At 41.2% G+C, this 26,574-nt stretch overlaps 2 protein-coding genes across 2 annotated transcripts; one reads left to right on the plus strand and one right to left on the minus strand.

Moving 5' to 3' along the window:
• Positions 1-1,549: 1,549 nt before the first annotated feature.
• Positions 1,550-9,612, plus strand: LOC137330991 (extracellular calcium-sensing receptor-like). The gene is made up of 5 exons (XM_067994568.1): positions 1,550-1,834; positions 3,646-4,482; positions 4,656-4,883; positions 8,170-8,293; positions 8,699-9,612. Exons 1-5 carry the CDS (start codon positions 1,577-1,579, stop codon positions 9,610-9,612), a joined length of 2,361 nt encoding a protein of 786 aa, XP_067850669.1. The 5' UTR covers positions 1,550-1,576.
• Positions 9,613-11,172: 1,560 nt separating this feature from the next.
• On the minus strand, positions 11,173-19,616 carry LOC137330992 (extracellular calcium-sensing receptor-like). The gene is made up of 5 exons (XM_067994569.1): positions 19,359-19,616; positions 18,057-18,893; positions 17,248-17,475; positions 12,701-12,824; positions 11,173-12,086 (listed from the first exon to the last, which is right to left on the minus strand). The coding sequence occupies exons 1-5, from the start codon at positions 19,614-19,616 to the stop codon at positions 11,173-11,175; spliced, it is 2,361 nt and encodes a 786-aa protein (XP_067850670.1).
• Positions 19,617-26,574: the final 6,958 nt, after the last annotated feature.

Genomic DNA, 26,574 nt, shown 5'->3' on the forward strand with positions numbered 1-26,574 from the left:
AAGTCCGTGAGAGCTTGTAATGTACACTACCATTTCAAATTTTGCCAATTTCTGTTGAGAAGTACAGAGCTATTTGTGTAATCTAATAGATTGCATTATCTCATTGTGTTTTCAGCATTCACTCTATGATTAGGTAATCAGTAGAATACGTGTGTTTTGCAGTGTGATGTGATCATTTGAGCTGTTACTACGTATTTATGGTTTTGAGATATACATTGCACGCCGTTCGGGAAACTAGTGAAATTGCTTTAATATACAAAACGGTGTAATTAGCTAAACCAGCCGTCACTGAGAATGAACTGAAATATAGAATCACAGTGTATTAGGCTCACTAAGCCTCCGAAAACACTATTTCAATAAACTGTAAGCATGACATTTTCGGAGATTTAGTCACAACAATAAATAAAATAAGCGAGAATGCCTTGGTTGTATTAGTAGAATAGAAAAAACACGAGGAAGACTGCAAGAGGGCGCGAGAGAGAGAGAGATGGCAAGACAGTGAGAGAGAGAGAGAGATAGATAGAAAGTGTGTGAGAGAGAAAGATACATAGAGAGATAGAGAGAAATAGAGAGAGGGAGCCAACAGACAGACAGTCAAATTTACATAGTTAACGTTTCAGGTCGATGATCTTTCTGAACCTCAGTATGTTGAAATAATAACAGGTTGCACGCTAGTTTAATCAGATCACCTGCTACATTTGTATTCTAAGGCCCTTGTGGGGTGGTGGTGGACACGTACATAACACAATGAGACATGGGAGAAATGTCCTGGTTCAGGAACTGGGAGCACTGCCCAATTCTTGGAGCGACCTGTTGTAAAACAGTTAAGAGACGCGGGGGAGAAAATAAATGTTTGTCATAATAATGGAAGCCGAGTTACCTACAGGCAGCTTTTGTATTGCAGGAGATTTGGCAATTGCTGTTGAGGTCAGAGGAGATAATGAGGCCGAGACGATAGATACAGAAGGACTAATGATGGAACAATCAAAGCTCAGCGGTGTCAGCTGATGCCTGGAGTTTCCAGAAACATGAAAAAAGTTGGGGAGGGAGGGTGAAGAAGAACATGCTAATCGCATTATTTTAGCAGAGAATTGATCCACCACTATTTCATTTATCTTATGACAATGGTGAATTAAATCCTCATCTTTCCCATGCTTTCAAGATAATTCAAAAGGGAATGCCAATTTAGATATAAGTGCAGTGCAGTTCATCCTCAAATTGTCGGAGAAGACTGACGACGGTCGTTCAAAATGTATGCTAACTCTTACGATTGAGCGTTGCCTCTTAAAACCACTTATGCCTAAGAAAGGGTCTACTTTATTGGATGTTTTATTGCAGTGAGCTTTAAGTACAACGACTAAAGCGCGGAAAGTGCTTGAATAAATGTCTCAAAAATTATAGAATTCGCTCATTAACCACGATCAGTTTGGACACTTCACTGTTGGTAGTTGAAAATAACTTATCGATGCTATTATCATATCTGTGAAATTAGAAAAAAAAATCTTTATTCATTTTATCAATGCACAAATATATTTTCCACAGTTTTTGGTTCAGAGTGTTTCGTTTTGTGTTGACGATGATTTTCGCCATTGAAGAAATCAACAAGAACCCAAGGCTGCTTCCCAATGTTACACTGGGTTACCGGATTTATGATACTTGTACCATGCCTCCTTTAACGCTAAAATCAACCTTTGAGTTTTTAAACAGAGGTGAAGACGCGTCTTCCAATTTTGCTTGCAAAAAGTCCTCAACAGTTTCTGCCATTGTCGGCGACTCTGGATCCTCGCAGTCTGTAGCAATGGCCACCTTAATCGGTCCATTCAGGATCCCTATGGTAAGATATTTATTGGTCAAAGATTATAGATTACAGTAACCACAATTAGTGTCAAAAGCAATGGATTATTTTCATTTCTATTTATTGTCAGGTCATCAGACTCTAATATTCACCATTCCACATTAATTTCAATGGCGACTATTCCTTAATACAAATATGTTTAAAAGCTAGCCTTAAATATACTTAAGTATACAAATATATTTAAACGTTATTAGTAATACATGCAGTGGGGAACAGTATCATTTATAGAAAACTAAACTTTCTGTAATTTGATAAACAATGTTTTTCGCTTTCTGTCTAAATTATGATTAAATATTACGAAAATACAGACACAATAAAACATTTGAACTGCTAACATTAATGGCAGAATTTAACTAGTGCTCTATATTGTTATCAGGGAAGACTGAACAGGCTGGGGCTGTTTTGCTCCAGAAAAGAGAATACTGAGAGGTGACTTAATAGAGGGCCTTAAAATTATGACGGGCTTCGATACGGTAGACCTGGAGAAGATGTTTCCACTTGCGGGGGAGTCCAAAACTAGGGGCCATACATATAAGATAGTCACTAATAGATCCGTTATGGAATTCAGGAACTTCTTTACCCAGAGAGTGGTTAGAATGTGGAACTCGCTACCACAAGGAGTGGTTGAGGCGAATAGCATAGATGCATTTAGGGGAAGCTAGATAAACACATGAGGGAAAAGGAATAGAAGGATATGCAGATAGGGTGAGATGAAGTGGGAGGACGCTGTTGTGGAGCATAAACACCGACATAGACCTTTTGGGCCGAATGGCCTGTTTCTGTGCTGTAAAATTCTATGCAATTCCATGTTAATAAATGGATTTTTACATTCAAATATGTTTTAAACAAACCTTACTAACGGTGTTCTTCCGATTTATTTATATATCTGTACGGATATTGAAAATAAACTGTCAAGTCATAAAGCTACTTTCTAAATTCACTTAACTAAGAGTTAGCTGTTCCGATATTGCTTTCTCAGTATCCGGGTGCTCTCCGTTATATAATACTCGTCTGCTTTGCTGGTGCTGTATTTTTGTCTTTAATTCCCTTTGCCACATTGGCTCCATCTTCGTATGAATTAATTGTATTGCATCGCCGTTTCACTTTTGGAAACATTTCAATTAGAGTTGGTGAAGAGACCGATTCAAAAGTAAACTTTTTCCCATGTGTGTAATTTGATGGGTTCCTTGATTTGCATCTTCATTCAATTTACATTAAATTAATAATGAAGAATAGGTATATGAAATAATGAAGATGCTTGAATCATTGAATCATACACTCTAGAAGGAGGCTCTCCGGCCCATTGTGCCTGTGCCGGCTCTTTGAAAGAGCTATCCAATTAGTCCCACTCCCCTGCTCTTTCCCCATAGCCCTGCACGTTTTTGTTCCTTTTTGAGTATATATTCAAAGGAGAACAATTCCAGCTTCTCTAATCTCTCTACTTAACCGAAGTGCCTCATCCCTGGTATCATTCTGGTAAATCTCCTCTGCACACTCTCCAAAGCCTGTAAATCTGTAACATCAGCCGAAAATGCTGGAAACACTTAACAAGTCTTGAAGCATCTGTGGAGAAAAGTAAAAAAAAACAGTTAGTCGTCCAGTTTTAACCCTTCGCTAGGGTTTCCTATAACGTTAACATTTTTCACAGATGTTGCCTGAGCTGATGAGTGTTTCCAAGAGTTTATGTTTCTGAATGAAGAATACTTGCTTTACGGAGTGTATTGTATTTAACAGGGATTAGCAGAGTCGACATAGGAAATTTTAATATGCTTCCATTTTAATTTTCACAGGTTAGCTACTTTTCCACCTGTGCATGCCTGAGTAACAGAAAGGAATATCCATCGTTTTTTAGAACAATACCGAGCGACTATTTTCAGGCAAGAGCACTAGCCCATCTCGTAAAGCGCTTTGGTTGGACGTGGATCGGGACCATTAAAAACAACGATGATTATGGTAACTTTGGAATGCAAGCTTTCACCGAAGCTGTCCAACCATTAGGCGTTTGCATTGCTTTTTCCGAGTCTATTCATAGAACATACCGCAGAGACAAGTTACTTAGAATTGTAGATGCTATAAAGACATCTTCATCAAAAGTTGTTGTGGCGTTTGTTGCGCCTGCGGAAATGACCGTTTTATTGAGTGAGATTGTGCGACAGAATGTGACGGGTGTACAGTGGATAGGAAGCGAGGCTTGGGTATCGTCGGCGTCATTTCTACCTCCGGAAGAAAGTAAGCGATTTCTCTCTGGCACAATAGGAATTGCAATTCGTCAGGTAGATATACCAGGACTGAAGGAATTTCTAATGGAAGTCCACCCTTCTATGCATCCAGGCAATCTTTTAATGAAGGAGTTTTGGGAATCAACCTTCAGCTGTACACTGATGAGCACAGAAAACAAAACAGATGGAATGACATCTGCAATGTTGAAGGAATGTACCGGAAGAGAGAGCTTGCAGACTGCACACAATGAATTTACCGATGTTTCTCAGTACAGGGTAACTTATAATGTATATAAAGCTACTTATGCAATAGCCCACGCCCTTCATGACATGCTCTCGTGTGAAAATGGGAAAGGACCATTTCGCCAACAAAGCTGTGCAAATATCTCTAATTTTCAACCATGGCAGGTAAGGGGTAAATACTATTAACAAATTGGCTCGTTTAAAATATATATATTTCAAAACTATATACCGTTAACTGGTTTAAAATCAAGCAGTGCTGGTCGTTTAGAAGGCTATACTTAATGGTTCAAGTTTCTTTCTAACCAAAGTACTGCTCCATTCTTTATTCTATTACACAGCTTCTGCATTATATGAAAACAGTAAATTTCACGACCAAGATCGGTGAAAATATGTATTTTGATGGAAATGGAGATCCAGTGGCAACATATGACATCGTAAATTGGCAGCCGAATGCCCTTGGTGGCGTGGATATTGTAGATGTTGGAGTCTATGACGCATCAGCTCCCTCAGGACAAGAATTTGTGATAAAGGACGAAGCAATTGTATGGAGTGGAGGTCAGATTACGGTAGGGAAACTAAGAGCGCAACAATGCGCCAAATGCTGTAGATAAGTGAGTTACCAGGATCTTCTTGTGTTGCAAGCTGAAATTGCAGCAGTACCCTTTCCTGAATTCAATTGCCTTGAAATTCCGCTGTGGAATAATACGCATGAACGCTTAACTTGTTGGCCTGTCCGCTGTTTTAGCGGAGACTTCGACCAATTTATTTTAAAGAGAGTGGAGTCTTTGTCAAAATAGCGAACAGGGTAATTTCAGCCGAACGTGTTAAGCCTTGGTGGCACCCGTTAATTCCTAGCGGGAGTTGCCAAATTACAGTCGCCGAATATGAAGAATCGTGCCACCAGAGGACAGATTCAACAACGTCGCAAAACAGCTCCAACATTTTCAGCGAGAAAACATAATTGAGACCTGAGATTCCAATGAGGTTTCGGACTATTAGCTGCAGCCATCTTTGGTCACTCTGAGTGTCAAACTGAGTTCCCCAAAACTGACATTTTGGGAGCAAAATATCAAAATCGTCCAGTTCTGACGAAAGGTCTTCGATCTGAAACGTTAACTCTGTTTCTTTCTCCACAGATGCTGCCTCACTTGCTGAGTTTTCCAGCATTTTCTGTTTTTATTTCAGATTTCCAGCATCCGCAGAATTTTGCTTTTGATCAAAACGAATATAGTTTTCGAGGAAGTTACTGGATGGCCAAGTTTCAGGGAATGCATAATACCAGGGATGCCTGTCACATTGTTAAATGTTGTTATCAATAACTTTATCACTTTCGAGTGAATTCTTGGCCTCAGATGTTCAGATTATTATCCACCTGCGTTTCTAAACGTTAGGTTTGTGAATTATGCGGTTAATTCTAAGATTTTTTCGGAGTGAAGACAATGGTGATTCCGATCGATCTCTGATCTGAACTGTTAACACTTTGCTTTAAGCCAGTAAGTCAATTGGCCAGTAAGTATGAGACCCACTCTGTTGATTGAAAGCAAATCATAATTCGGAAATGCGAATCTCCCAGGTAACATCTATTTGGAAAGTTGGACGAGTCGGAAAACATGCTGCACAGAAGTATGGTTTAGCCTCCTAACTTGACTTTGCGTGGGGAGATCACTTGGAGGGTTTTTTTTAGAAATGGCGCCATGCACAATTAAATTAATTTGTTTGAAAGGAAAGTGCACTCATATTTCAGTTTATGTTCTTCCAACCCAAGAAATCAGAGTGCTCGCGCTCGATGGTGTTTTGCTTCCATTTGCTTTGGATTCCTCTATAAACTCTATATTTTGTTCTAACTTTTGAGTTCTTCGAACTCTTTAATGCTGAGTCCTGCACTTTTGTCTTTTTCAAGAGTCTTAACACCGTGTCGCAAAACTGCATAAAATGGGAGAGTCCAATGATGTGCCCCCCACCCCGCCACGTTAGCTATTTTTTATTTAAGCTTAAAAAAGAGGAGCAGATAGATCGAGGAGCACACATAAAGGTCGAAATGCAGGTAGAAAAGGATCGCAATTTGATTGAATACACAGGAGCATTGAATTTAAAGACAAGGAAGTTATGTTAAACCTATACTAGTTATCCGATAGCCCATTGAAGAATTGCATGCAGTTGAGGGAGCCCCATTATAGCAAGGATACCAGAGTATGCTAAAGTGAAGATTCACTTGAATAACACAGTCAATGTAAGGATATTGTTGTGAAGAAAGTCTTCAAATATTGGTGCCCGTGTCACCTTTGATCATTTACTAAATCGAATTTTGTATACACAAGACGCTGATAGAGTTGGAAGAGAGACTTCAGAAACTCGCTCAGCAGAGACACCGGTGGTCAGAACGTGCACCTACATTGTGACAGTTGATCTGACAAAACTCAATGGAAATATTGACATAGCGATTAATAATGGTAACTACTGACAGAAATTGTGATTACAGGAAGTAATATTTGTGGAGTAGAAGTATGCGATCTTTGCTTAATTTTTAAAATAATATACAGAAACCTATTAAAAATGTTTTTATTTTATTGCAAAATGCTATGGTATAATGCAAATAGTTGTGTTACATATCATCTAAAACAATGCAAATAGCCTTATATTGATCAAAGGCTAATTGAACTAAAACTGGTGTTTAAAGAGGCTACAATTTGAAAATACCCATGTTAGTCCATGTGAAAAAAGCAATTTTCAGACGTTAAAGAATAGCGAAAGGTTTCGTCTTTTGGTTTATTCGTTTTGAAGCTATTATGATGTATCGCTATAACATTAATGTCGACATTTGAATGTTTTTTTTATTTTTTACTTTAATATCCAAATAAAGAACAAGTCGCAAAACCCCTCCGGGCATGTAATGACAAAAAACACACTACATTTTTTCCGGTCAATGTTATCCTATTATCTCCAATCCCAATGACAATGGACAAGCTCCAGTAACCTTCTGCTAAACTTTACATTATCAAGTGGCCACTACACACTTACGAGACTTGTCAGTGACATTCATGGAGCTATTCTGCTTGAGCACGGACACAGCTGAACCAGATCCTATCTTCGTCCGAAGTTCATAGGCACATATTTTCCAGTGGGTATCAGTCGATAATGACCAGAAATGCAAATCTTGGCTGACGTTACTTCGCCATTGCCGAAGAAGTGTGAAGGCCAATGATACGGCCCCTATCGCAACGCATATAACATCAACACACTCAGAGATCTCTCCAGTCTGTGTAGCTCAACTGCGCACTGGATAAAGTGAAAATCATACTTTCAGTCTGAGGCCAAGAAAATAAAATTGGTAGCTCTATGTTACACAAAAGCAAATTTATATCAGACATATAATATAATAAATCCAATAGGGAATTCAAGAGAAACGTCTTTGCCCAGGAAGTGGTTAGAATGTGGAACGCGCTACCACAAGGAATAATTGAGACGAATAGCATAGATGTATTTAAGGGGAAGCTAGATAAACACATGACGGAGAAAGGAATAGAAGGATATGCTGATAGGGTAAGATGAAGTAGGGTGTCAGGAGGCTCATGTGGAGCATAAACACCGGCAGGAACCAGTTGGGCCGAAAGGCCTATTTTGTGCTGTACATTCTCTGTAATTCTATGTAACTCACGTTGCATTGTGATTGCTTCAGGAAAGGGCAGTCTTATATGTAGAGTAATACTTATGATATTTGCTGCTGTAAATCTAGGTAAATACGAGCAAAACATTCAAAACTGACCATCAAGTTTGAATTGAGCAGCACAGCATTAGTTGTACAGCACATAATCAATGAAAATTGAACATTGTGTTTCTCTTTTTTATAATAAGGCTCCAAGAGCAGTTTGCTCCGAAAGCTGTCCCCGTGGGACAAGGAAAGCATCAAGAAATGGACAACCTGTTTGCTGCTTTGATTGCATAAAATGCGCTGATGGTGAAATTAACAACATTACCGGTAAGAATGAACAAGGGAGGTTGCCGGTAGGCGTTGTGCGCTAGTGATAGTTTTTTTTATTATTCGTTCATGGGATGTGGGCATCGCTGGCGAGGCCAGCATTTATTGCCCATCTCTAATTGCCCTTGAGAAGGTGGTGGTGAGATACGGTAAACGTGAAAGATGACTTCCTCTGATTGAAATGAATGGGTAATTTGAGCAACTTTTGCAGTTTTTCTTGAAACGCGAACATTGAACATGTATATTTGTTATGCTGCTATGTTTGTTATGCTGCTAATAAAGAGGAACCAGAGGTCATCTTACCGGTGATGTTTTCAAAACACTCAATTATTTAGTGTAAACTTATTTCCAGAAGATCTTTATCTAGATTCAATTGTCTATGAATTTTTATTCACTTCCTTTTAGATTCACCAGTTTGCATGCAATGTCCATGGGAATACCGGTCCAATCGGCAACGAGACAAATGCATACTAAAGGAAATAGAATTTCTTTCTTTTGGTGACGTGATGGGGACTATTCTGGTGATACTGGCATTGCTTGGAGCCTCCATAACGATCGGTGTACTTGCCTTGTTCTATGTTTACAGAGATACTCCCATTGTTAAAGCTAACAACTCTGAGTTAAGCTTTCTGCTTCTTTTTGCATTAATCCTGTGTTTTCTGTGTTCAATTACATTCATCGGAGAACCATCAATCTGGTCTTGTATATTACGTCACACAACATTTGGTATTACCTTTGTCCTTTGCATTTCGTGCGTTTTGAGTAAAACGGCTGTTGTGGTGATGGCATTTAACGCAACACTTCCCAGCAATAATATGATGAGGTGGTTTGGACCCATGCAACAGCGCCTATCTGTTTTTATCCTTACTCTGGTCCAATGCTTAATATGCACGGTTTGGCTAAGGACATCACCTCCTTATCCTCTAAAGAATGGCGATTATTTTAACGAAATAATCGTTTTTGAATGTAATGTAGGGTCGGTACTGGCTTTTTATTGTGTACTCGGTTATATTGGATTTCTGTCTTGTGTGTGTTTTGTGGTCGCTTTTCTAGCTCGACAACTTCCAAATAATTTCAATGAAGCTAAACACATCACTTTTAGCATGCTTATCTTCTGCGCTGTATGGATAACTTTTATTCCAGCTTATATAAGCTCTCCTGGCAAATACACAGTAGCTGTGGAAGTGTTTGCGATTTTAGCATCCAGCTTTGGATTGGTTGTCTGTATTTTTGCTCCTAAATGTTATATTATTCTGCTGAAAAAAGAAAAAAATACAAAGAAGCACATGATGGATAAAATGGCTACCAAGGATCTTTAAGCTTTTCTCCTTAGGAACTTAGGTCAAGAAACTTTATTCACTTTAATTAAATGCTGTTATCATTATTTTACTTATACGAATTTTAACATTAGAATAAAACGTGTAGTGTTTGTAAAATGCGGATATTTTGCTTTGAACCAATGTAAAATCGAGTCTTAAAATTGTGACTGCGTGTATTAAAATTCTGTTAGCAGTTTTTAAGTATACATCGTTTCTTCTTTTACAGTGCAAAGGAGCTGGGGATAGGGGCAGAGCAGGAAGGGATGGGGAATAGGACCGAGCAGTGATGGGAGATAAGGAGGCAGAATGTTTTTTATATCAAAATGAGCAGGCATCAATGGAAAAATGGGATTTCTTTTGAACAATATCTGAAATGTGCTGAAAATGATGCTACCTCGTTCGAGAATGTTGTTTTGCTTCTATTTGGTTTCTAGTCAGAAAGCTGTAGGTGGCACAAAACATTTGTTCGTGTTCTATTTGAAAACAGGAAGGTGTCTTTAAATCATCGAAGCTGGTTTTGTTGGAAAGAAAAAGATTTGGATTTTCACAGAGCGACCTATGGTTTCCTGTTTGTAAGCCCCAATCTCCCTGTTAAGTATTATGTTGGACCAAGGCGGCTGCCCAGTGTCAGCTGTGGCTGAGTGGTAGCGCACTCACCTATGCGTTCTAGAAGATTGTAGGTTCAACCCCCCGCCAGAGACTATAAGCAAGTAATCTAGGTATTGAGTGTATTTTATTGTGCAACTACTGTTGTCACGTGGGTAAACACAGCTCGGACTTTGTGTGCATGAAAGTCCCAGAAATAGTAGAATGGTCAATCCCGAATTAATCTGTTTCTGGTGGTGTTTCTTGAGGTAGACTGTCAGCCAGGGTATCAGGGGAATTATTTGCTGTTTTTCAAATAATGCAATGGCGTCTTACCATCCAGCTTGACTCCTAGACTGGTTAGACAAGGATTGGGTGTAACTTCTCAGCCGACGGACTGCACCTTCAACGGTGCAGCTCTCCTTCAGTATTGAACTGAATTGTCAGCCTAGATTATATTCTCAGAGCTCTGGAGTACTACGTTTTTAAGTGTTGGAGTGGGGCTTGAACCTACAATGTTTTGTATCAGAAGTTAGGCAGCAGAAGCGAGTTCATTATTAATGCCATATAAACAAATCCCAAAGTGTACTGTGTAAGTCATTTATTTGTGTCATTTCGTACTGGGGGCAATGAATGCTGTTTATCCAGAGCAGAGATTTTTTTAGGAACCGATTCATTATCAAAGGAACGTTCAAACTAAAAAAATGAATTAAACCTGCATTAGGAAAAAGAAATTATCGGTACAAAATAGCATACAAAAGACTACAAATAATGTCAGCCTCTAACATGTTAATAGATCTTTATTGCCAATTTTACCAATCAATCTTTTCAGTAAAACATAAGCTTTGGGATATCTATACCTACAAATTTCACATTTGAAATACATCAAAACATAATAATTAAATGGAAATATTCTTTAATATGGAGCACTAAGTTTTTGCCACCTAACTAATATTGCAAATACCACAATAATATTTAAAGCGTCTTGGACACCTTATTACCTAAGATATGCCTCTTCGTATTTTCTTCTTGTTTAAGCAGGATAATGTAACATTTAGGGGCAAAAATGCAGAGAAGCAGGCCAAAGCTAGAAGCTAAAATAGCAAACACTTCCACAGCTACAGCATATTTCCCAGGAGAACTTATATAAGCTGGAATGAAAGCCATCCACACCGCACAAAAGATAAGCATGCTAAAAGTGATGTGTTTAGCCTCATTGAAATTATTGGGAAGTTGTCGAGCTAGAAAAGCGACCACAAAACACACACAAGACAAGAATCCAATGTAACCTAGAACACAATAAAAGTTTGTTGCAGACCCTACATTGCATTCAAAAACGATTACGCCTTTGGCATAATCACTGTTTTTCCGAGGATAAGGCGGTAATGTGGCCAGCCAAACAGTGCATATTAAGCATTGTACCATTGTAAGGAAGACAACAGTCAGGCGTTGTTGCGTAGGTCCAAACCATTTCATCTTGTTATGGTTGGGACGCGTTGCATTAAATGCCATCACCACAACAATAGTTTTACTCAAAATACAAGATATACAAAAAACAAAAATGACAGCAAATGCTGTGTGACGTAAGATGCAAGACCAGACTGAAGGTTCTCCAATGAATGTAATTGAACATAGAAAACATAACGTTAATGCCAAAAGAAGAAGAAAGCTTAACTCGGAGTTGTTGGCTTTAACAACGGGAGTATCTCTGTAAACATAAAATGCAGTAAATACACTCATCGTGGTGCAAGATCCTAGCAATGCTACTATGACCAGAATAATTCCCATGGTCTCTTCAAAGGAAAGAAATTCAATTTTCTTTAGAATGCATTGATCTCGTCCTTGATTGGAGCGGTATTCCAAGGGACATTGAATGCAATTTGTTGCGTCTAAAGAGAAGCAAATGGAATTTTTTAAAGAACATTTATCCCAAATAATATTAAAAGACTTTCACAAAAAATTGAAAAATATGAGGAAGAAATCATAGCCTTAAAATTGCACTGTGAGACACTAGTGTACTAATGCTAATATATTCTCTGAAAGTCCTTTCTCCGCGATTTCAACGGAAAGAAAACAACCAGAAAGAAATTGGATTTATTTAGCGCCTTTCACGACCAGGACGTCCAAACCGCTTAGCAGCCAACGAAGCACTGTTGTAATGTAGAAAACGAGGCAGCCAATTTGCGCACAGCAAAGCCCCACAAACAGCAATGTGATAATGATCAGATCATCTGTTTTTGGTGCCGGTTGAGGGATAAATATTGTCCAGGACTGTGGGCAGAACTCCCCTTCGACATATGCCATGGGATCTCTGACGCACTTCCTACAGTGCACCACTCCCTCAGTACTGCACTGAAGCGTCAGCGTCGATATTGTGCTTCAGTCTCACAACGCCTTTTTAATGGGTTAATGACTATGTTAAAATAGATCATATAGGAATTACATTAATGCATTTATACACAAGTGCACACGGAATAATTTCAAGAGCCGAATTTGTTATTACCAGTAGTGTTACTAATTTCGCCTTCAGGACACGGTAAACAATCGAAACAACAAATAGGTTGTCCTTTTCTTGTCGCTTTCCTTTTTCCAGGGGTACAGCTATCAGAGCAAACTGCTTTTGGAACCTTTAAAAATATATAATATATATTGCAATCAGAAATTCAAACTACTACCCAATCAAATAAAAAATATAATCTTTGTTTATTAGTGCCCCTGTAATTTTCGAGAATCAAATATCATAATACGAGTCTACAATTAAACCTACGCTTCTGCTGTACCTGACTGAGATGCATTTCGTGTCGTGATTCTCTTTTTATTAGAATATCTATTGTGGGGGTTATTTTCCACTTCTAGTTCTATGAGCATTAGCTCATGAGCATGAGCACTATTTCTTTGACCATTCTGGACTATATAATAATAACAGTCTTCCAGGCGAAATCGGTCATGTTTTTCAGATAAGAACAACCATTCACCAATTGAATTTTATAGCCCAGTCAGTCTGACTTACCACCGATAATGAGGCTTTACACCTCCAATCGCCTATTAGTAACGTTAGTATTACATGTAGATTCTTCGTTTGCGAGAAAAGTACGTATTTTAGGGCAAATGGAGAATCATCAAGGCGAGGCACAAGCGTGCTTGAGGTGAGCTGCTGATGGCGGCGTGGTGGGGGTGGAGGCGGTTGACGGCGGGTACTCTCTACCCAAACACTCCGACTGAAGACTAGGTCAAGAAGAATTTAAACGATTTGCGCAAAAACGCAAAGGTATTTCAAAGCTAACACAACGGGGAACGCTGTTTAAGAGATACCCAAGCTAAGGGGAATGGGACTAATTGGATAACTCTTTCAAAGACCCGGCACAGGCACGATGGGGCGAATGGCCTCCTTCTGTGCTATTTAAATCTATGATTCTATAGTTCTTCCAATGCACGTGGATACTTTAGCGCAGGTCATGCACACAAGCGATAGGCAATCCAGATCGAAGATAGAGAGATTTATCTCCCATTGCCTTTGGATTGGTAGCATGGTACTAAGGTTTAATAACGTTAGGAAGAAAGTGATGAATTTAAAGAGAATGTTTCAGGATGTTAAAATAAGATTTTAGAAAGGTCAAATTATTGAGATGAAAGTAGAAGAAAAGGATGTAAATCTTAATCCAGCAATGAGTTCAATAACACGTTTGGAGTATGCAGAAACAGTGCAGTATAGCAACTCTCACAACTGCGGGCTAACCAAGTGCTGGAAAAGAGGATGAGCTAAAAAGAAATGATAGAGACTCCGACTCGCCGCTGAACTACTGGGTAAGTGGAACCTGAGGATTACAGAGCAAAAATAATGATGTCTGATACCGCAATTCACCTACTAACTATGATAGGAGGTTGTGTACCGTAATAGTAACGCAACCAGGGGAGCAGGGAATACTTGAGATATGGGCTTCAAAAGTTATCTCGCCAAATCCATATTGTTATCGGACGCTACTCTGTTATACGGTTATTGTGTGGATTCCAGCTAATTCTGAGACATTGTTATATTTAGAATTAAGTTTAGTATCGTTCCACGAGACTCCAGATTCTGCGGATGCATATTAAGCATCAATTACCTTTATTTTTATCGCCCATGCCGAACATTCCAATGGTATCAATCATTGTACAACAGAAGCAGTCAAGAAACATAACGCTAGCAGCACAGCTGTTTGTGCCTGGTTTAATTCTTGCCGGATATATAGCACCCGATGGAAACAGCAACAATCCCTCACTTGACACTATGTGTTAAAATATCAGTAGAATTTTCATTTATAATTTTACAAGGCGAACAACTCAGGATAATGTAAAAGCTGCCACCTAACGCCGCTAGAGTTTTTCTCTGATGCTGTACCTCTCTTAACTTTTGCTTCTATAAATATGGCAAGAGAAAAAGATTAGTGAAGACAAATGTAGGTCATACAGTCAGACATGGGGGAAATTATAATGGGGAACAAATAAATGGCAGAACAATTAAACACATACTTTGATTCTGTCTTCACAAGGGAGCACACAAATAACCTCCTGGAAATGTTAGGGAACCAAGGGTCGAGTGAGAGGGAGGAACTGAAGGAAATCAGTATTAGTAAAAAAATAGTGCTAGGGAAATTAATGGGGCTAAAGGCTGACAAATCCCCAGAGCCTGATAATCTACATCCCAGAGTACTATAGGAAGTGGTCCTGGAAATAGTGGATGCATTGGTGGTCATCTTCCAAAATTCTATAGACTCTGGAACAGTTCCTACAGATTGGAGGGTGGCAAATGTAACCCCACTATTTAAAAAAGGAGGGAGAGAAAAAACAGGGAATTACAGACCAGTTAGCCGAACATCAGTAGTGGGGAAAATGCTAGAGTCTATTTTAAAGGATGTGATAACAGAACACTTGGAAGGCATTAATGGGATTGGACAAAGTCAGCATGGGTTTATGAAAGGGAAATCATGTTTAACAAATCTACTGGAGTTTTTTTGAGGAGGTAGCTAGTAGAATAGATAGGGAAGAACCAGTGGATGTGGTGTACTTGGATTTTCAGAAGGCTTTTGATAAGGTCCCACACAAGAGGTTAGTGTGCAAAATTAAAGCACATGGGATTGGGGGGAATATACTGGCATGGATTGAGAATTTGTTGACAGACAGGAAACAGAGAGTAGGAATAACGGGTCTTTTTCTGGGTGACTGGCAGTGACTAGTGGGGTACCGCAGGGGTCTGTCCTTGGGCCCCAGCTATTCACAATATATATCAATGATTTGGATGAGGGAACTGCATGTAACATTTCCAAGTTTGCAGATGACACAAAGCTGGGGTGAAATGTAAGCTGTGAGGAGGATGCAAAGAGGCTCCAATGTAATTTAGACAAGTTAGGTGAGAGGGCAAGAACATGGCAGATGCAGTATAACGTGGATAAATGTGAGGTTATCCACTTTGGTTGTAAAAACAGAATGACAGATTATTATCTGAATAGTGATAGATTGGAAAAAGGGGAGGTGCAACGAGACCTGGGTGTCCTTGTACACAGTCGCTGAAAACGAGCATTCAGGTGCAGCAAGCAGCAAGAAGGCGAATGGTATGTTGGCCTTCATTGCAAGAGGATTTGAGTACAGGAACAGGGATATCTTACTGCAGTTGTACAGGGCCTTGGTGAGACCACATCTGGAGTATTGTGTGCAGTTTTGGTCTCCTTATCTGAGGAAGGATGTCCTTGCCATAGAGGGAGTGCAACGAAGTTTTACCAGACTGATTCCTGGGATGGCAGGACTGATGTATGAGGAGAGATTGGGTCATCTAGGCCTATATTCACTAGAGTTTAGAAGAATGAGACGTGATCTCATCGAAACATATACAATTCTAACAGGACTAGACAGGCTAGATGCAGGGAGGATGTTCCTGATGGCTGGGGAGTCCAGAACCAGGGGTCACAGTCTCAGGATACGGGGTATGCCATTTATAAGAACATAAGAACATAAGAAATAGGAGCAGGAGTAGGCCAATCGGCCCCTCGAGCCTGCTCCGCCATTCAATAAGATCATGGCTGATCTGATCCTAACCTCAAATCTAAATTCATGTCCAATTTCCTGCCCGCTCCCCGTAACCCCTAATTCCCTTTACTTCTAGGAAACTGTCGATTTCTGTTTTAAATTTATTTAATGATGTAGCTTCCACAGCTTCCTGGGGCAGCAAATTCCACAGACCTACTACTCTCAGAGTGAAGAAGTTTCTCCTCATCTCAGTTTTGAAAGAGCTGCCCCTTATTCTAAGATTATGCCCCCTAGTTCTAGTTTCACCCATCCTTGGGAATATCCTTACCGCATCCACCCGATCAAGCCCCTTCACAATCTTATATGTTTCAATAAGATCGCCTCTCATTCTTCTGAACTCCAATGAGTAGAGTCCCAATCTACTCAACCTCTCCTCATATGTCCGTCCCCTCATCCCCGGGATTAACCGAGTGAACCTTCTTTGTACTGCCTTGAGAGCAAGTATGTCTTTTCTTAAGTATGGAGACCAAAACTGTATGCAGTATTCCAGGTGCGGTCTCACCAATACCTTATATCACTGCAGCAATACCTCCCTGTTTTTATATTCTATCCCCTAGCAATAAAAGCCAACATTCCGTTGGCCTTCTTGATCACCTGCTGCACCTGCAAACTAACTTTTAGAACCGAGATGAGGAGAAATTTCTTCACTCAGAGGGTGGTGAACCTGAGGAATTCTCTACCACAGAAGGCAGTGGAGGCCAAGTCATTAAATATATTCAAGAAGGAGATAGATATATTTCTTAATGCTAAAGGGATCAAGGGATATGGGGAAAAAGCGGGAACAGGGTGCTAAGTTAGACGATCAGCCACGATCATTTTGAATGGAGGAGCAGGCCCAAAGGGCCGAATGGCCTACTCTTGCTCCTATTTTCTATGATTCTATGATGCAAACGTGTACTTTCATAGGCACAAGTAGCAAATATCATACTCTATGATGAGCTGTCGGACTTCATCCTTATTCAGGTAATCATTACACAATGAGGGCCTTACCGCAATTTGACCTCCACTCCATACCAGTGCCTCTCCATTTATCATAAATTCTTGACCAGCGGGAGCGGATCCATCATAGCGTCCAACATCTACAATATCAATCTCACCAAGGGCATTTGGTTGCCAGTTTACAATGTCGTATGTGGCGACTGGGTCCCCATTTGCATCAAAATATACCCTTTCTCCCATTTTGGTGACAAAACTTACTGTTTTCATGTGATGCAGAAGCTGTAAGGGTAAAAAAAAAGACCTTGCATTTATATTGCATCTTTCACGACCTCAGGACATCCCAAAGGGCTTTATAGCCAAAGGTGTACTTTTGAAGTACAGTCACCGTAGTAATGCAGGAAGAACGGCAGCCAATTTGCGCACAGTGACAATGAGATAAGGACCAGATTATCTGTTTTTAATTATATAGGTTGATGGATAAACATTGGTCAGGACACGGGAGAATTTCTCTTTAAATAATGTCGTGAGATATTTCAGCTCCACGTCATTGGGCAGACACGGCCGCGTTTTAATGTCTCATCTGAAAGACGGCACCTCCAACGGTACGGCACTCCTCAGGAATGCACTGGACTATCGGCCTAGATTTTGTGCTCAAGTCTCTGAAGTGGAACTCGAACCCACAACCTTATAAACCAGAGCGTTCTACCACTGAGCTAAGGCTGACACCAAAATAAGGATTCTTTAATAAATCTTGTGCAAACGTTCAGTATAGGCAGCTATTAAACCAATATCTAAATCTTTACTTTTATTGACTACATATATAATTTCACCTGATTATAACATTATTCCACACCCCTTACCCGCCATGGTTCAAAATTTAAAGTATTTGCACAACTGTTATTGGAAAATGGTTCCTTGCTGCTTTCGCATGACAGCATATTGTGAAGAGCATGAGCAATGGCGTAAGTTGCTTTATACACGTTATATTCCACTCTGTACTGAGATACATCTGTAAATGAATTATGCACTGTCTGTAAATCCTCTGTCCCTGTGCATTCATTATTCCACGGCTCACGTTCCATGTCGTGTGTATTGTTGCCTCTGTTTCTAAGGATACAGCTGAACGTCGTTTCCCAAAACTCCTTCACTAAAAGATTTCCTGGATATACAGAAGGGTGGATTTGCATTAAAAAATCCTTCAACCCTGGTATATCTACTTTGCGGATTGCAATTCCAATTGTGCCAGAAAGGTATCGTTTACTTTCTTCGGCTGGTACGACTAACGTGGCAGCCCACGCTTCACTTCCTATCCATTGTATACCAGTCACATTTTGTTGCATTATTTCTTTTATTAAAATGTTCATATCTGATAGTGTGAGAAAGGCCAGCACAACATTTGTGGACGATTTCTTTATAGTGTCAATAGTTTTGAGTAACTTGTCCCTGGAGTAAGTTGCGTGGAAAGTCTCAGAAAACGCAATACAAACGCCTAATTGCTGTACGGCTTCTGAGATTGCCTGCATTCCGGAGTTACCATAGTCATCATCGCTTCTGATCGTCCCGATCCACGTCCATCCGAAATGCTTTACGAGCTTGGCTAAGGCTCTCGCCTGAAAGTAATCGCTAGGGATTGTTCTGAAAAATGACGGATATTCCTTTCTGTTGCTCAGGCACGCACATGTCGAAAGGTAGCTGACCTGTGTGAAAGTAAAATAAAATATATTTATCCATTAGATCCAGAACCATCTTGGCAGCGTCGTTTTTGATTGGTTTAGTCACAAAAACTACCAGCCACATTCTAGCCAGGTGTTGTGCAATATGTAACCGTTACGTCCGACCCGCTCACCCACAGCCCCACCATTTACCCCCACAGAGAAACATAGTCACATAATGAAAATACAAAATTTACAAAAGAGACCCAAAATCGGGCGCCTGAAATCATCGTGTTATACAAATAATAGAAGTATTCTAAATTTCATTAATTGCTGCTATCATCCAGCATTCCAATATATTTGCATAAAAAAATAGTTCCACTTGTTTAAATGAGCACTACAGTAAACATTTGGGGGAATTCTAGTGACGTGTGTCGAAATGGAAACGGACATTTACTTTTTTTCTATTACTCTGCACTAACTCTGATTATATTGTAATTAGTAACTTACCATAGGAATCCCGAAACTTCCGATTAAGGTCGCTATTGCTAAAGATTGTGAGGATCCAGAATCACCGACAATAGCAGATACCACAGGAGTTCTTTTGCAGGGATCATTCGGCGATGTTTCTTGGCGTCCGTTTAAAAACTCAAATGCTGCTTTCAATGATAAACTAGGTGTGGTGCATACATCGTAAATCCGATAACCCAGTGTAATATTGGGAAGCAAAGTTGCATCCCTGTTTATTTCGTGAATGGCAAAGACCATCGTCAGTACGAAACGAAAAAATCTGAACCAGAATCTGTGGGAAATACATGTTTTTTAAGTTTATAAAAGAAATAAATATCTGCGGAACATTTGTTTTTATTTTACAGATGATAATATTGACGTCGGTTCTACATTTTGAACCACCAGAGTTCATTATTCGGGAGTTTCCAACACTTGCTAATCGCCAATCAGCGATTTCCCTCTTCCCCCATTGGTTTTAATGGAGAGGGAAATCGCGGCCTGACGAGCTCAGAAGTGAGAAACACAAACTAGCGTTTCGAAACATCCGTTTGGACTCCGCGGCCGGGCGCTCTGGGCGCGGAAAGACGTCTCAAAAAGTTCCATTGAAAGTCGACCGCGGAATCTGCCCTACGTGAATTTCTCTCAGTTGATGGCACAGAAAAAACATAGCAAATGGTGCAACAAAATCTCTCCAAATCGATAACGCGGAACAATCATAGTACATGTGAGTCACACGTGTTGTAACATGATGGAAGGAGACTGGCAAATATATCATACAGAAACAAAAATACATTGCACGCACCGTGCACGCACAGACATGGAATGAAAAAATGGCAAACAAAAGATGTGGAACTATATCTTTGGGTTTAAGATTGAAATGGTAATATTTTTGTTGTTGCTTCACAGATTAGCTGGTAAAGGCAGGAACCCTCAACTCTTTTACAAAGTACCTGGACCTGCACCTAAAGTGCTGTAAGCTGCAGGGCTACAGACCGGGTGCTGGAAGGTGGGATTAGAATGGGCACCTGGCTGTTCTTCGAGCCGGTGCGAACACGATGGGCCGAATGGCCCCTTCTGTGCTGTATCTTTTCTATGGTTCTATGGTTCTATTAGCATTGCTGAGATCTTAAACATATAATCACCGATTCTAGATCGACTTTGGTAATTACACAGAGCGCTATAGGAAGCACTGGAAAGAAGCAGTATTTAGGGATCAGACAACACCTAAACCCTCTTCGATTAACCCAGGAGTCGTGTCAGTAAAAATGTGGACAACTTAATTTAAAGTTTAATATTTATAATCAATATTTATTGACCTTAAATTACTTCGACTTCGAAACCTGCCTTTAGCACAAAACCAACTGCGCGCCTACTGAAGCCTTTAGGGCCTGAAAACTCCTTAGTAAAAAAAATTACAATTGAAATACAACATTTTAAATTAAATGGAAGCTCCCACTGACTTTGTGCATTTTACCGTTCTCGGTTGGATTTTGAATGAATGGTCCCGATGATTCACTTTGGCGTGCACTCGGAAAACCCCGCCAAGGATGATATCTCCATCTTTAGACAAGTCCAACATATCATCCGTCCCCCAGCGTTCACAGGTTGCTTCATACGTGGACCACATCGGAAAAAGAGCAAATAATGAAAACACCCACATCAACTGTCGATACATTACTAACGTTGAGATTAACCGAAGTTAGACGAAGTGCTGCCTCTGGGCTTTTTATACTGTTGCATACCACTGTCAAATGAGTGCGTTTACCTGAAATAGATCTGAATTTCCATAAACCTTAAACAAGTTGCCGACAATTTCCCAAAAGATACCGACATATCCCTACAGTCTGTTTCACGCAAAGGAACCAGATGCGAAACCAACAATTGTTAATGTCAGCGGGGGCAGTTTTCCCACACCGAGCTCCCCAAGGGCCAGGTTTCGCACCTGAGCGCGAATTCGTAAAATTAGTCATTTGTCATCATTTGGCACAATGTACAGATTAATATCCTTTTATCACTTGTTCAGATTAATATTTAAGAAAATAGTTTAATTAGGTTCGTGGCTTCATGCCCCAAGTTATATTGGACATGTTTCAGAGTGGACCTACGATTCTTTAAGCGTAAATCGGGTACCAAATAAAAACATCAATCAGTCTTACTAGCGAAGCTACATTTTGATGCGAATCAAATAAAGATATTTGACATAGGAATTTTATTTCCTTGCATTCTTTTGCAACTCGGGCATTAAAAAATGCAAGCCAGAAAAGTGATGCACTAAACAAATGAGTGAGTAAAAGAAAAAACATGCGGTAGATCTTGCTTTGTGCGATAGTGTAAAAGGGGTGATAGCCAGTCGGCAGCCCGTTTTACATCTCTCCCCATTTTTATATCCATTGGGGAGCTGTCGCTATCATCCATTTTATGAACATAGCAAGAGGAGCAGGCCGCTCGACCCATCCAGCCTGTTCCGCCATTCAATTAGATCATGGCTGATCTTTTTACACTATTGCACAAAGTCAAGATCTACCCCAAATGTTTTTAACCATGTATTTTATTTATCCGCATTCGCAACACTCACTGAACCATGTAGAAATTACGCAGCAACCGATCAACATCTGTGGTGTTTGATGGGCAAATGGAACCCTACCAACTGCGCCGTTCTGTAAACCGCACTGAGGTTAGTCACAAAGAAGCGGTGTCCATTCCTCCTTGGACTCGTGCAATTAATGAGTTGGCAGGTTTTTAGAGAGAACTGAAATATTCCATTGGCCGTTTTAAACGTTCCCAAGAGATCCGACTGATGCTTTAGACATTTTAAAATGTTACTTAACATTAAGCTGGAATTTTACCGTACCTGCTTCAAGCTCAAAGCTCGGCGAGATGACCTACCGGAAGAACACTCCCCCCGCTAGACTTTAACGCGCTGCAGCCTTAGATCGGAACTTGGCTGCTGAGCCAAATTGACTCTTTGGGGTAGTTATTCCATTTGGGCCGTAACCAAGCTAAATACAGGAAGTACAGAAGAGATCTGAAAAGGAATGAGGGACAAAGAGAGAGTGTGAGACTAGATTAGCCGCTAATATAAAAGGGAACCCGAAAGTATTTTATGAACATATAAACAGTAAAAGGGCACTCATAGGAAGGGTGGGGACGATTGGGGACAAAAATGGGATCTTCTTGTGGAGGCAGAAGGTATGGCTGAGATACTAAATAAATACTTCACATTGGTCTTCACTAGAGAAGAGGATGCTGCCAGTGTAGCAGAGGAGGAGGTAGGAGCGATATTGGATAGGATAAAAATAAAGAGGAGGTACTTAAAAGGTAAGCAGTACTCAAAGTAGAAAAGTTACCCGATCCAGTTGGGAATCATCCTAGGTTACTGAGAGAAGGGTAGAAATTGTGGAGGTGCTACCACAGCCTTCCAATCCTCCTTAGGTATGGGGGCAGTGCCAGAGGACTGGAGGATTGCAAATGTTAAGCCTTTGTTCAAAAAAGGGGCGAAGGATAAACCCTGCAATTATGGGCCAGTCTGACTAATGGCATTGGTGGAGAAACTTTTGGAGTATTGCCGAACAAATGAAAGCCAGCACAGATTTGTTAAAGGGAAATCGTGATTGACCAACTTGATTGAGTTCTTTGATAAAGTAATGGAGAGGGTTGATGAGGGTAGTGCGGTTGATGTTGTGTGCATGCACTTTCAAAAGGCATTTGATAAAGTAGCACATAATAGACCTGTAAGCAAAATTACAGCCCATGGGATTAAAGGGACAGTGGCAGTGTGGATACAAAACTGGCTAGGGGACAGAAAGCAGAGAATTGTGGTGAATTATTTTTTTCAAACTGGAGGGAAATATTCAGTGCTGTACCCCAGGGGTAGGTATTAGGAGCACTGCTCTTTGTGATATATATATTAACAACCTGGAATTGGGTATAGAGGATATAATTCAAAGTTTACAGATGTCAAAAAACTTGGGAATGTAGTAAACAATGTGGAGGATAGTAACAGAGTTCAGGAGAACACAGGCAGATTGCTGAAATGGGCAGACACATGGCGATGAAATTTAACACAGAGAAGTGTGAAGTGATACATTTTAGAAGGAAGAATGAGGAGAAACAATATAAACTAATTGGTACAATTTTAAAAGGGGTACAGGAACAGGGAGACCTGGGAGTGAATGCACACAAATCTTTGAAGGTGGCAGGACCAGTTAAGAAGGCTGTTGAAAAGCATATGGGATCCTGGGCTTTATTAATAGAGACATAGAGCATGAAAGCAAGGAAGTTATGCTAAACCTTTATAAAACACTGGTTATGCCTCAGCTGAAGTATTGTGTTCAATTCTGTGCACCACACTTTCGGAAGGATGTCAAGGTCTTAGAGAGGGTTCAGAAGAGATTCACTAGAATGGTACTGGGGATGAGGAACTGCAGTTATGTGGAGAGACTGGAGAAGCTGGGGTTGTTCTCCTTCCAACAGAAATGTTTAAGGGGAAATTTGATAGAGGTGTTCAATATCATGAACAGTTTTGATAGAGTAAACAAGGAGAAACTCGGTGCTAAATTGGGCTGTATGGTACCCGTCGTTTTGGCCTCTCCCAACATCGAAGATGGTGACTTGGCTGCGCACGCACGTTTCCAGCGTGACATGTGCCAGAAGCCATCTTGGTATAGGAGTTAGCACATGCGCAAATACCGAATGCCAGAACAAAGTAAATTAGGGAGAAAATGTGCACAGTGTGCAATGCCGATTTAAAATGATAGGCACCATTTTGGACCTTAATGATCAACTCAATGCACAGTCTTAACCCCGACCATCTGTCTTAGAGTGCCTGGAGGGCCCATCACCAGCGCTATTTAAAGGAACCATGCAGGTGTTGCAAGTTAATTGCTGGATTATTGCTTCTAGCTGCTAGTGGAGTAGAAAGTGTTTTTTTGAAGCTCTCTATACTTACTGAGAGTTCCTAAATTACATTTTAGAGTGCTTTGGCAGGTACTGCCTTATGGTTCGGAAAGTTACATCCGTGGTTGAACAACATGCATGGCAACCATGGGTGGTCTGCTAGGGCTCCTGCTGGGCATTGAGCACAACTGGGAGCATGCAGAGAGGCCACACATAGCAGGTCAAGCTGCGAGGAGAGGGAGGGCGAGGAGTTGCAAGGCACTGAGTAGGTGGTCCTATCCAATTAAGGCCTTCCTGGACCAATTCTCTTACTTTAACATGACCCGAGGAGGATTGCATGTGATGCCTGAGGTTCACCAAGGAAGCCGTGACCGAGATCTGTCAACTTGTGCAGCCACAACTGCAGCCTTAGAGCAGTGCAAGGATAGCATCACCTGTGGCTGTGAAGGTCACCGTGGCACTGAATTTCTATGGCTCAGTATCATTTTAGGACTCTGCTGGTGACATGCACGACATCTCGCAGTGTGCAGTGCACTGCTGCATAAGGGAGGTCACAGATGCACTGTACCAGATGAGGAACAGGTTCATCACCTTCCCTCTTGACAGAGATAAGCAGAACAAGCGAGCACGGTGGTTCGCTAGCATTGCTGGCTTCCCGATGGTGCAGGGTGCAATTGACTGTATGTACATTGCCCTGCATGCCCCACATATCAACTCGGCCATCTTTGTCGACTGAAAGGGCTTCCACTCCCTCAACGTGCAGCTGATGTGTGAACACATGCATTAAATCATGGAGATCGATGCCCACTACCCTGGCAGCAGTCACAACACCTTCATCATGCGGCAGTCCAATGTGCCAGCTATCTTTTACCTGGCTCAGCAAGTCAAATGCTGGATATTGGGTCACAAGGGCCATCCCCTCATGCCGTGGCTCATGATTCTGGTGAGGAACCCATGCACACGTGCACAGCAGACCTATAATGAGACCCATGCTGCCACACGCAACATCATGGAGCACACCATAGGCCTCCTCAAACAACGCTTCTGCTGCCTGGACCAGTCTGGAGGAGCCCTGCAGTACTCCACTGAGCGGGTGGGCAGATTCATGGTGGTCTGCTGCATGCTGCACAACCTCACCATCATGAGGGACCAGCCTTTGCCACCAATGATTGGAGAAGACCCTGAGCCAGAGGGGGAGAAGGAGGAGGCTGAGGAGGAAGAGGCCGAGGAAGAGGAGGATGAAGAGGCTGAGGAGGAGGAGGAGGAAGGGGAGGAGCCGGAAGAGGAAGTGGAGGAAGTTGAAAGGGTGCAACAGGGAACACATGCCTTGTCTGCAAGGGCTCTGCATGCTCGCCTGATCCGTGCCCGCTATCAATAATGTCAACTGCATCCCTCAACTTACCAACAGTCCTACACTCCCCTCCTTTCCGCTTCCACGAGACAATCAAATTGCCCTCCATCTGATTGCACATTAGTTTCACCCTTAGCTCATCGCACAAATAAAAACCACCACCAAATGCAAATTCAAAGTCACATTTATCAATGTATAAATGAAATTATGCAAACAGAACGGAACTATTCACCCTTGTGCATTCCCTTAGTGCCTGTTTTTCGTGTGCCTTTACTTATCCTAGTGCTCCTACATGGTGCTTCCCCAGTGGCTGGAGCATGGGTGGTGGGAGGCTGCTGGTCTTCAAAGGAGGAGCGTGCAGATGACCTTGGAGTGCCCGGCTTCAGATGGAGTGGCAAGGTTGGGAGCAGGAATGCTGTTATCCTGAGAGAGGGCGAGGTCGTTCACTAGTTCTGCTGCAGAGGAGTCAGATGAGGACTTCGATGGACCAGGCTACAGGAGATGGCTGATGGGCGCACACCATGCTCGGAGCATTGGTCTGATCGCAATGGCGCCACTGCCACTCTCCTGGGGCAGTGCCTCAGCAATCCTGGTGATCAGCTGGAGAACGGATTGCTGGAGTGCTGTAATAAAAAACAGAAAATGCTGGAGAAGCTCAGCAAGTCAGACAGCATCTGTGGAGAAAGAAACAGAGTTATCATTTCAGGTCGAAGACCTTTCATCAGAACTGGAAGATGTTAAAAAGAGTTAAATTTTATGAGCAAGTCTGACCAAGCTGGAGTGCTGTGACGCCCTGGAAGCCCCGTTCCACAGTGGTCCCCAGAGTCACAATAGCAGCAGTCTGAGCTTCCATTGCAGCAGTCTGAGCAGCAACTGTAGCTTGCAGACCTTTGATAACATTGTTTTGTGTTGCAATGAAAGCTACGACATCGGCCATCAGACGCTGCATCATGGTGGGTTCCACAGGTG

Source organism: Heptranchias perlo, chromosome 13 (assembly GCF_035084215.1).
Source record: "Heptranchias perlo isolate sHepPer1 chromosome 13, sHepPer1.hap1, whole genome shotgun sequence".
In the NCBI taxonomy this organism is placed as follows: domain Eukaryota; kingdom Metazoa; phylum Chordata; class Chondrichthyes; order Hexanchiformes; family Hexanchidae; genus Heptranchias; species Heptranchias perlo.

Excerpts from the sequence above, each read along its gene's own strand:
- LOC137330991 (XM_067994568.1), top strand. The coding sequence starts at position 1,577 with ATGATTTTCGCCATTGAAGAAATCAACAAGAACCCAAGGCTGCTTCCC. Across the intron at positions 4,884-8,169 it reads GGAGTGGAGGTCAGATTACG|GCTCCAAGAGCAGTTTGCTC; the intron begins GTAGGGAAACTA and ends TTTTATAATAAG. Across the intron at positions 8,294-8,698 it reads TGAAATTAACAACATTACCG|ATTCACCAGTTTGCATGCAA; the intron begins GTAAGAATGAAC and ends ACTTCCTTTTAG.
- LOC137330992 (XM_067994569.1), bottom strand. The coding sequence starts at position 19,616 with ATGGTCTTTGCCATTCACGAAATAAACAGGGATGCAACTTTGCTTCCC. Across the intron at positions 17,476-18,056 it reads TAAATTTTGAACCATGGCGG|CTTCTGCATCACATGAAAAC; the intron begins GTAAGGGGTGTG and ends TTACCCTTACAG. Across the intron at positions 12,087-12,700 it reads CGAAATTAGTAACACTACTG|ACGCAACAAATTGCATTCAA; the intron begins GTAATAACAAAT and ends GCTTCTCTTTAG.